Source organism: Bubalus bubalis, chromosome 18 (genome assembly GCF_019923935.1).
Source record: "Bubalus bubalis isolate 160015118507 breed Murrah chromosome 18, NDDB_SH_1, whole genome shotgun sequence".
NCBI lineage: Eukaryota > Metazoa > Chordata > Mammalia > Artiodactyla > Bovidae > Bubalus > Bubalus bubalis.
This window is the reverse complement of record NC_059174.1, coordinates 48,204,726-48,215,883: the sequence shown is the minus strand read 5'-3', so window position 1 is coordinate 48,215,883 and position 11,158 is coordinate 48,204,726. Positions and strand designations below refer to the sequence as shown.

Here is an 11,158-nt window from a genome sequence, read left to right as displayed (position 1 = left end):
TTAGTGGTTCCAGATAACCAAACAGTTCTCTGTCTTCCAAAAGACCTTTACCATCTGACACGTGAAAAAGGCAAAGTGGGACTTACCTAGCAAGTCAAGGGTGCAGCCAAAAGGGGAGAAAGAAAGCAAAATATTCATTTCAATCCCATGTGTCAGGGACACCTGTTCACCTACAAGAGCATACTTAAGCACTTCAATAGCACTTAAAAAAAAACACATAGGCTTTAGAGTGCTGGCTCAGAAATAGTGGCCCAGGGGCTTGGTGGCTCCATGGCATGTGGAATCTAACCCGACCACTGATCCAACCTGTCCCTTGCATAGCAGGGTGGATTCTTTACCACTGGATCACCAGGGAAGCCCCAGTTTTGTTTTTTTACACTCTAGGGTTAACTAGCTTTTTCCAAAGTCATTTTATTTTTGAAAGAAATTTCAACATGTACTTACTGTATATATAAATCCCCTCTTTAGCACTCCTGAAGCTCAGAGACCTTGAACTAGTGACTTCTCCCCAGCCAGTCATCTGCATACAAAGGTAAAATAGTACGACCCCTATCAAGTGAGGAGGTAGATGTAACATAGTAAGACCCCCACCCCCACCAGCCTACTAGGGGCCTTGGTTTAGGGAGATACAGACTTGAAGATGGGTTTCCCTGGTGGCTCAGTTGGTCAAGAATCCTGCAACGCAGGAGAACCGGGTTCTTTGGGTGTGGTGGGGCAATTCAGATTACACAGAGTTTAACGTTGGCCTGTCTGTATTCACATTCCCTTGTGTGGATAACTTTGGTGGGACCTATTTTTTCCTTTTCAGTTTAGTTCAGTTGCTCAGTCGTGTCAGACTCTGCAACCCCATGAATCGCAGCATGCCAGGCCTCCCTGTCCATCACCAACTCCCGGAGTGAGTTCACTCAAACTCACCTCCATCGAGTTGGTGATGCCATCCAGCCATCTCATCCTCTGTTGTCCCCTTCTCCTGCCTCCAATCCCTCCCTGCATTAGGGTCTTTTCCAATGAGTCAACTCTTCGCATGAGGTGGCCAAAGTATTGAAGTTTCAGCTTTAGCATCAGTTCTTCCAATGAACACCCAGGACTGATCTCCTTTAGGATGGACTGGTTGGACCTCCTTGTAGTCTAAGGGACTCTCAAGAGTCTTCTCCAACACCACAGTTCAAAAGCATCAATTCTTCGGCGCTCAGCCTTCTTCACAGTCCAACTCTCACATCCATACATGACCACTGGAAAAACCATAGCCTTGACTAGACGGACATTTGTTGGCAAAGTAATATCTCTGCTTTTGAATATGCCATCTAGGTTGGTTATAACTTTCCTTCCAAGGAGTAAGCGTCTTTTAATTTCATGGCTGCACTCACCATCTGCAGTGATTTTGGAGCCCAAAAAAATAAAGTCTGACACTGTTTCCACTGTTTCCCCATCTATTTCCCATGAAGTGATGGGACCAGATGCCATGATCTTGGTTTTCTGAATGTTAAGCTTTAAGCCAATTTTTTCACTCTCCTCTTTCACTTTCATCAAGAGGCTTCTGAGTTCCTCTTCACTTTCTGCCATAAGGGTGGTGTCATCTGCATATCTGAGGTTATTGATATTTCTCCCGGCTATATACAAACGCATGATTGCAAACTTGGAGGTTGGCAGTTATTTCGCCATTATGCCCGTGGACATTCAGTTGTCTCCAGTTTCTCCTTTATGAAACAGCTGTGGTGAACTTTGAACACAATGTTCAAAAGCAGTGTGAACTGTTTTCTTAGGCCAGGTTCCTACTGGGTTAAAGGTTTCATGCCGAATCACTCTAATGGCCGGTGAACTTAGAAGACTGTTTCCGGTTGCCCTTGATAAAGATGGCGGAAAGAGGGACCGTCTTCGCGGTCAGCCTGAGGCTTCGATGCCCTCACCAAACATGGCGGCCCTTTGTGCCCGCCCCCATAGCTTACTCTCGTCGCCTTACACCACCAGTCAGTGGCAATGGCGGCAGCGTTCGCAGCTCTTCGGCGATTCGGCAGCTTGCTTACCCCGCGTGAGTCACCTCTTGATCTTTGAGGGGTCCTTTGAGCTGTCGTGCTGTCATCGCGACAGTTGGACGGAGAGGTCTGTCCAGGGTCACCGAGGGTTCGAACCCCTTATTAAACTCACGGGTCTATGTGCACCCATCCAAAGGGCTTATGTCTTACAGTTGGGCCGCTGACAAGCTCAGTGTACTCATTCTGGGGTGAGTACCATGATCACAGGGCTTTCTGGGTGGCGCTAGTGGTAAAGAACCTGCCTGCCAATGCAGGAGACTTAAGAGACACGGGTTCGATTCCCGGGTCGGGAAGGTCCCCTGAAGAAGGGCAGGGCAACCCACTCCAGTATTCTTGCCTGGAGAATCCCATGAACAGAGGAGCCTAACGGGCTATGGCCCAGAGGGTTGCAAAGAACGGGCTAGGGCCAAAGGGTTGCTTCACGACTGAAGCAACTTAGCGTGCACCACAGTCATGGGTCTGAAGTGATCCTCAGGCTGAGGCCACGTTATAAGTGCACCTGAATCTTAAAGTCTGGTGGTGGTGGTGCTTTAGTCATTCCGTGGCGTCTGACTCTTGTGACACCATGCACTGTAGCCTTCCAGGCTCCTCTGTCCATGGGATTTCCCAGTCAAGAATACAGGAGTGGGTTGCCATTTCTTTTCCAGGGGATCTTCCTAATCAGGGTGGTCAAACCCAGTCCTCCTGCATTGCAGGCAGATTCTTTACTGAGTCAGCCACCAGGGAAGCCCATCTTAAAGTCTGTATCCCCTAAACCGAGGCCTCTCATAGGCTGTGTCCCCCAACCTAGTGTCAACTGAGATGTGTACCCTCTGCTCTTGAAGGTGCTGTGCCCCGTATTCAGGGTCATCAAAGGCACTTCCTACCTCTGTCTCCCCAGGATTGACAGCCTCCACCAACCTGGGTCTCTACCTTCGCCCAATGAGTGCCTTTGCACAAGAGGAAGCCTCCAAAGCGTCCCCAGAAGAAGCCCCAGGCCACAGCTATGAGTCCCTTCGGGTGACAGCTGCCCAGAAACACGTTCTGCATGTGCAACTAAACCGGCCTGAGAAGAGAAACGCCATGAACAAGGCCTTCTGGAGGTCTGGCCTGCAGATCCTGGAGGCCTGCCTGCACGAGGAGGCAGGGGCTGGGGGACTGGACAGGGGAGGGCCTGAGGGCAGGGGATTCCCACCCCAGACACAGCCCTTCCTCCTTTCCCCCTCTGCAGAGAAATGGTGGTATGCTTCAACAAGATTGCAGAAGATTCTGACTGTCGTGTGGTGGTGATCTCTGGTGCAGGAAAAATGTTCAGTTCAGGTACCAGCTGCTCTCCACACCCACCCCTGCCAGTCTCCCCTGCTCCTGGGAGTAGAATAATGCTTCATAATTAGGGTTTTAAGCAGCTTTTAAATTCTGCTTTATATGCATGCTAAGTCACTTCAGTGTCCGACTCGGCGACCCATGGACTGTAGCCCACCAGGCTCCTCTGTCCATGGGGATTCTCCAGGAAAGCATACTGGAGTGAGTGGCTGTGCCCTTCTCCAGGGGATCTTTCTGACCCAGGGATCGAACCCATGTCTTATATGTCTCCTGCATTGAAAGGCGGGTTCTTTACCACTAGTGCCATCTTTTACTTGGGGAAGGTCTACTTAAATCATTCTCAAATGTAGAAATTAGTCCAACAAAAGACAGGATCACGGGCTCTAAAGTCTGGGTTTTCACGCTGAATCTATGGCCTTGATCAAGGCCCTTGACCTCTCAGTCTTTTTTTGGGTGTCAATAAAATGTGTTGTGATAATTACATGCTTTCTGGGAATTCCGTATCAAGTCCAATGTTAGGATTTGGTGCTTTCACTGCAGGGGCCCAGGTTCAGTCCCTGGTTGGGAACTAAGATCCTGCCAGCTGCACATGAATTGGCCAAAACCTTTTTTTCTTAAATACATGCTTTTGTGCAATTAATTTTGAACCTACATGAACTGATTTTCTGTTCATGTCTATTGGGTCTTTTGATTGTCCCACAAGTCTATTCTTCAGGTTGGATAATTTCCATCGATCAGGTTCATCGTCTCCTTTGTCATCTCTCTTCTGCTGTTAAACCCATCTAGTGACTTTTTTTTTTAAATTTCAAGGTGTAAAAAACCCAATACTGCAGAGCACAGTAACATGAGATATGCCTGTATCGTAGTTTCCATTTTTTTTTTTTATAGTTTTCATTCTTCTGCTGAAGTTTCATATCTTTTTATTCATCACAGTCATATTTTTCTTTGTGTCATTCCGCATGGTTACAATGGCTGTTTTTAAAATCCTGTCTCCTGATCCCAACATCGGGGCCACCTTGGGGTCAATCCCTGTTTATTACCTTTTCTCCTGAAAAAAAATGAGTCTCATTTTCCTGTTTCTTTGTTTTTGGAGTAAGGTTGGATTGCATGTATCCTGGATGTTGGACTATGGAAGAAAATGATGTGGAAATTCTCGATCCTATTACATAATTCCAGAGTGCTGAATTTCCTGTTTTAGCTGCTACGTTGGTATCAGTTTTTAAATCTCTTTGCTGGGCTGTAGGTCTAGTTCATGGGTCTCTTGTTATAGAGATTTGGGCAGAGCTCATACACAGAATCTGGGGCTCTCCTCTCTGGCTGTCTGCTTTCTGGAATTTTTCCCCCCTCATTTTCCATCAGTTGAGCTCCCCCTGGACTCTGTCCTATGGCTCTTCAGGCACAACTTCACCCTGTACTCAGGTTAAATTAAAAAAAAAAACAAAAACAGGTAACTCACTTGGCTGGTTCTTTCTAGAAGAATCTGCTTGGTACCGTCAGGTAATTGGACCTTGTTCATCTAGGGCACATAGTTGGCATCTGTGGGAGGCTCCATGCCAGAAGTGAGGGATCACATACACTGATTTCTGCACAGGGCACAACCCAGTGCTGGGGACCCAGTGGCGACTGAGATAGCCCCAGGCCCTGCCCCTCATTCAGTGGGGAAGACTGGACATTAAACAATGTATTTCTTTGTGTTTCCTCTCTTTCCTTCTGTTCTTTCTATTTCTCTGTAACATCTTTGCGTGTCCCTTATTTCCTTTTTCTGTTCTCCTTCATTTCTTTGTTCATCCATTCAACATTCTGTGAGGTCACTCCAGTGTCAGCCGCCTTCCTGGGTGACACCGACCTTGAAATAGGAAGCAGCCTGTTTTCTGACCCCTCATCCTGATGAAGTGCAGGATGAGGGTTCATCTCTAGCTGTGCCAGGCCAGAGGTCCTCATCTTTCAGCTCTCAGTTGATTGTGCCCATTTTGTTCCATTTTCAACCTGAAGGCCAGAAAGAAGACATTTGGTTTATTTAGCAGTTTTAAAGATTGAATGAAACTGCTAATTAAAAAAAAAAAAAGTCCAGACTTATTTACATTTGTGGAGTGTCTCTGAGCACTTTACACATGTTAATTAATTCTCACCACAGCCCTATGAGACAAGCTTGGTCATCATCCCCATTTGATAGATGAGGAAACTGAGACCCACAGAGAGGAAGAAGTGTGCCCAGTCCTCATTGTTGGGATTTTTGAATGTGGGCTGCCTGGCTGCAGAATCCTTGCCCTTCACCACTAAGTGACTATGGCCCAGGTGTGTGGCAAGCTGATTCAGAGTATTCCTGGCCCAGTAGCCAGCTACCTCCCACCCCTGCCACCTCCACACACCTTCACCTCTCTGTGATCTTCTGATCTGAAGACAATGGAGATGCTATGAGCACCCACGGGTGCAGTGGTAAAGAATCCACCTGCCAGGCAGGAGACACAGGTTCGATCCCTGTGTTAGGAAGATCCCCTGGAGAAGGACATGGCAACCCACTCCAGTATTCTTGCCTGAGAAATCCCATAGACAGAGGAGCCTGGCAGGCTACAGTCCATGGGGTCGCAAAGAGTTGGACACAACTTAGCAACTCATCACCCCCCTCATCAGGTTGCATAGAGGATTAAATGAGTTAATAGGCACCAAATGTTAATTCATGTGAAACTTGTATTGATGTAGCTGTTATTCTTGATGATGATGAATAACTTAATTATGACAGTGAATGAGATCTGAAACATTTAGAGGTTCCCAGGGAACGAGATGGGAGACTCCTCAAGAATGAGTTCTGGCTCTGGAAGGGAAAGACCTTGTACCATGGTCTGGGGCCCTTTATTCCAAGGGGTTGCAGACAACCACCCATGTCTGCAGATCCAAGTAGGGCAGGTAAACCAGCAAAGCCCGTGGGAGGAGGTGTCGCAAGTTGCTGAGCTGAGCTTGTTCTGGGAGTAAGCGTGGTTCCCACTGAGTCATACAAGCTTCTCGGACCTGGTGTGGAAGCCAGCAGATGCCTACAGACTGATGCAGGCGGTTCTGGCCTTGGCAGAGATGGAGTGTATAACAATAGGAACTATTGTGATGCCATTACATGCCAGGCACTGCTCAAAGTGCCATGAGCTCTGTCTCTTGAATCCTTGCATCCCCATGAACTCTTGGGAGGGTTTTAGCCTCAATTTTCAGAGCAGAAACCCAAGACCCAGAGAATGGAGTGACCTAGCTGAGGTCACACAGAGTTCTTTTTTTTTTTTAATTTTATTGTATTTATTTATTTTGGGCTGTTCTGGGTCTTCATTGCTGCAAGGGCTTTTCTCTAGTTGTGGCGAGCAGGGGCTACTCTCTAGCTGTTGTATGAGGGCCTCTCATTGTGATGGCTCTTCTTGTTGCGGAGCACGGGCTCTAGGGTGCAAGGGCTTCAGTCGTTGCAGCTCCTGAGTTCTAGAGTGCGGGTTCAGTAGTTGGGGTGCCCTGGTTTAGTCACTCCACAGCATGTGGGATCTTCCTGGCCCAGGGATCGAACCCATCTCACCTGCATTGGCAGACGGATTCTTTACCACTGAGCCACCAGGGAAGCCCTATTTTATTTTTATTTGAAGGATAATTGGGGTTATATCCTACTGATATTTACCTTGCACAAATTCAGCTCTACCAAGTCAACACTCCTCTGTTCTCGCTCATTTAAACAAGCTGCAGAGGCCACAAAGCTATAGAGGGTCAGGGGTGTGGCCAAATGTGGGACTGATTTTTCCGGCTTTGTCAAATTGCACTGTTCAGACAAGCGAAAGAATGAGAATGATTAACCTCAGGAAGAAGAAAATTCTGCTCAGAACCATCCTGTAGCTCCATCTCACTCAGAGTCAAAGCCAAGTCCTCCTTTTGGCCCAGGAGGCCCCACAGAATCTGCCTCTGTCACCTCTCTATCCTTGGCTCTTCCTACTCTCCTTGCTCACTCTGCTCCACTACACTGGCCTCTTCCATGGTCCTCACGAAGACACCAGGGGCACTCCTACCCTAGGGCCTCTGCACGGGCTGTCCCTAACATTGAGAACTGTCTTATCCCAGATATCTGTACAGTTCCCTCCCTCTGGTCCTTCAGATCTTTACTCATATGTCACCGTTTCAGTGAGAGGGTCCCTGACCACCCCAGTTAATACTGCAACAGCCCTCACTGCACACGGCGTATGCCTGTGCACATGTGCACGTACGCGCGTGCACACACACACACACTCACACTCCATTCCATTTCCCTCCTTTAATTTTTTTAGTACTTTTCTCCACTGGACAAAATGAATTTTCTCATTTGTTTGTTTCCCCCATAGAAGAGCAGCCCCCTGGGGGCAGAGGTTGTTGTCTGTGTTGTTCATTTATGAAGCACCTGCTGTGTACTAAGCTGTGTTAGGCACAGGGATAGAATGGGAGGCAAAGATCCAAACGCCTTGCGCGCACACACATGCCCGTGCATGTGTGTGTGTGTGTGTGTGTAGCTGACAAGCTCCTCTGCTCGTGGATCTCACATCCTAGAGAGGGAGACAGGCACACAATTATGTGATAACCAGAGGGCAGTGTGGGAGGCACGGCAGAGAAAGGAGATGAAGGGTGACAGGCTGCTATCGAGCCATGGTGGGGAGGGGGGCCTCCCTGAGGAGGTGGACTTTGCCCTGTGGCTTGAACAGTGTGATGGAGTCAGTCTTGAGACCATTGCTGGGGAAAGGCTGCTCTAGGCAGAGGGAGGAATAGGCATGAAGGCCCCAGGAAGGGAATGTGTCGCGTTATTGTAACAGCTGGTGGAGGCCTGCGTGCCCAGTGGAATAGGTTAGAAATGGTGCTTGTGCGGAGTTGGTAAGGTCCTGGTATAAGACCCCGCATTTTGTTCTATATGAGAGGGATGGATGGATGGGAAGAAGAGAGGGCCCTGAAGTGATCACAAGGGCCCTGAGGCTGTGTGTGGGGAACAGAATGTGGGAGCAGGTCAGTGGAGGAAAAGGTCGGACTTGGGATTGTCTTAAGGTTGGAGTGAGAAAGACTGCTCCATTTCTGACCTCCCTGTCTTAGGAAACATTACCACCTTTGACGAAATTAGTGTTAGTTGCTCAAGTCATGTCCAACTCTTTGAGATCCCATAGACTGTAGCCCAGTCCACAGAGGAGCCAGCCCTTCTGTCCATGGGATTTTCCAGCAAGAATACTGGAGTGGGTTGCCATTTCCTTCTCCAGGGGATCTTCCCGACCCAGGGATCAAACCCAGGTCTCCTGCATTGAAGGCAGATTCTTTACCGCCCAGAGCCAGCTGCATGGCTCTGGGTTTGAAATCTCAGTTCCACTGCTCACAAGCCAGGGTGACCTTGGGCAAGTGACTTAAGCTCCCTGTGCCTTAGTTTCTCCCCCGATAAAATGGAGATAGTAATAGGACCTACCTCAGAGGATCACTGTGAGGCTAAAGTGAGCAGAGACTCAATACGTGTTAAGTTGTATTGCCCTTCACACCCCAAATTCGACCCCGCCAGAAGTCCTGTGTGAGTTGCTTTCTCCACTGTGGTGGTTTGCCTGGCCTATGACCTCTAGTCGGGGCAATGGGTAGGGCCTGGGAGGCTAGGTGAGCCTCCCCACATCTCCCCACCAGGTATCGACCTCATGGACATGGCTTCAGACCTCCTTCAGCCCACAGGTGACGACAATGCCCGCATCAGCTGGCACCTCCATAGGCTCCTCACCAGATACCAAGAGACCTTCAGCGTCATCGAGAAGGTAACTCTGGGAGTCTAGCAGGGTGTCCCCCCGACCTGCTGCTCCCGGACCAGCCTTGACCCCGCCCTTTCTGTCCCCTTCCAGTGCCCTAAGCCGGTGATCGCCGCCATCCATGGAGGCTGCATTGGCGGAGGTTGAGTCTGAACCCACCCACCCCAGATCTGTTGCTAGTTAGACTTTGCCCCAAGGTGCAAGCCCCTGCTCCCCACTCTGGGAATGGGTGTGGGTCAGTCCTGTGGTTGTTCATTGTCTCTGGCCTCTACTTCCCAGGAGTGGATCTCATCACCGCCTGTGACATCCGATACAGTACCCGGGATTCTTTCTTCCAGGTGAAGGTGAGCCATCCTCCCAAGCTTCTGCTCCCTTGGGTCCTACTGAGGGCTGAGAAATGAGTGGCAGAGCCGGGTCAGAGCAGGGACGGAGCAAGCTAAAGGGGGTGGGAGTGAGCCTCGATGGCTTCATGGAAGAGTTAGAATTGAATCTTAAAAAGTAAAACTTGGCCATTGGGGACATCAAGGGGAGGTCACGGAGTCAATGTGAGGTCAAGAGTGAGTCAAGGTGTGGGGGAGGGGAAGAGGGTGGGGGCTTTGCTCAAGTCAGTGCTGGAGTGGGTGGGAGGCAGGATGGAGCTCATGGATGGAGGGGGTCAGGGCAAGGCTTTTCCTGGAGATAGATGCAGCTGACATCAAAGAGTTGGGAGGACAGAGGAGTTGGAAGGTGGGCTATATTCTAGAGCGAAGGAACCTATATGGGCAAAAGTCTGTGGATGGGAATGAAAAGGGGTGTTTGGGAGGGGCATCTCCGAGGTGAGAGTGTGCTGGGACTCTGAGGTAAATGCAGAGTTTCGCTGGCATTGAGGCTGCAGTGGGGACAATACTGGGCAGAAACCAAGCACTAACACTATCGCTTCCCCCAGGAGGTGGACATAGGTTTGGCGGCAGATGTGGGAACCCTGCAGCGACTGCCCAAAGTCATCGGGAACCAGAGGTGGGTGAGAGGAACCTGGGGAAGGGGACAGCAGAGCATCTCCTAAACCGGATGCCATCCTCTCGCATGTCCTGCCCTCTTGCAGCCTGGTCAACGAGCTGGCCTACACTGCCCGCAAGATGATGGCTGATGAGGCCCTGGAGAGTGGACTGGTCAGGTAAGGGCTGAGGCCTGTGCTGGATAAGAATTCAGGGGCAGACTTGGGTGGGGCCCCCTGGATTCCCATGCACCTTAACTCATGGATTCCAAGTGGCCTCCTCTCTGTGGGTGGTCTGGAGTCTACTGCCTTGCTCCGATTGGTCCATTTCACCAGCACTGTCTTCCACTTTCTACTGCGATTGGTCACTTCATCCATGGGAGGGAGAGGAGAGCTCTTCTCAGATTGCCTGATTTCCAATTCCTTTCATCCTCAGCCGGCTCTTCCCAGACAAGGAGAGCATGCTTGATGCGGCTTTCACCTTGGCAGCTGAGATTTCCAGCAAGAGCCCCGTGGCAGTGCAGAGCACAAAAATCAACCTGATCTACTCCCGCGACCATTCGGTGATGGAGAGCCTCAACTATATGGTGAGACTCTCCATCCAACCAGTCACACCCATCTCTGATTCCCTGAGTGACCAATCAGGGCCCAGCGGCCGTTTACAGGCCTTGTCCTCTGATTGGCTCGCTGCTATCTCCCTCCCATTTTTCATTGGTCCAACGAAAATCTTCCTGTATTCTTTCTATTACCGGCTGCCATCTTTATCCAGAAATCCTGGAACATGAGCATGCTACAAACAAAAGACATCATGAAGTGTGTCCAGGCCGCAATGGAGAAGAAGGATCTGAAGACCATCACCTTCTCTAAGCTCTGAGAGGCCTGTCATCCCAGGTCTTGACACAGGGGTCTGGCTTTGCCCTGCCTCCTGCCTGCGTGTTCTCATTCACGGGAAGGGAAGATTCATAAAGATGGTCTAGCTTGCTGTCTTCTCAAGTCTTCCAGTTTTTATCTTTATGACACATTTCTTCCTGCCTTATCTTTGCCCCACGAACAATAAAGCAATGTAAAGAACCCGGTGTCCTTGTTGGAAAGAGAGGCGA

At 49.6% G+C, this 11,158-nt stretch overlaps 1 protein-coding gene across 1 annotated transcript; it reads left to right on the top strand.

Annotated features, from left to right (window-relative positions):
- The first annotated feature begins 1,872 nt into the window (after positions 1-1,872).
- ECH1 (enoyl-CoA hydratase 1) lies at positions 1,873-11,129 on the top strand. The gene is made up of 10 exons (XM_006068693.3): positions 1,873-2,029; positions 2,914-3,115; positions 3,244-3,332; positions 8,970-9,094; positions 9,179-9,227; positions 9,365-9,429; positions 10,011-10,081; positions 10,167-10,238; positions 10,495-10,645; positions 10,828-11,129. Exons 1-10 carry the CDS (start codon positions 1,978-1,980, stop codon positions 10,930-10,932), a joined length of 981 nt encoding a protein of 326 aa, XP_006068755.2. The 5' UTR covers positions 1,873-1,977; the 3' UTR covers positions 10,933-11,129.
- Positions 11,130-11,158: the final 29 nt, after the last annotated feature.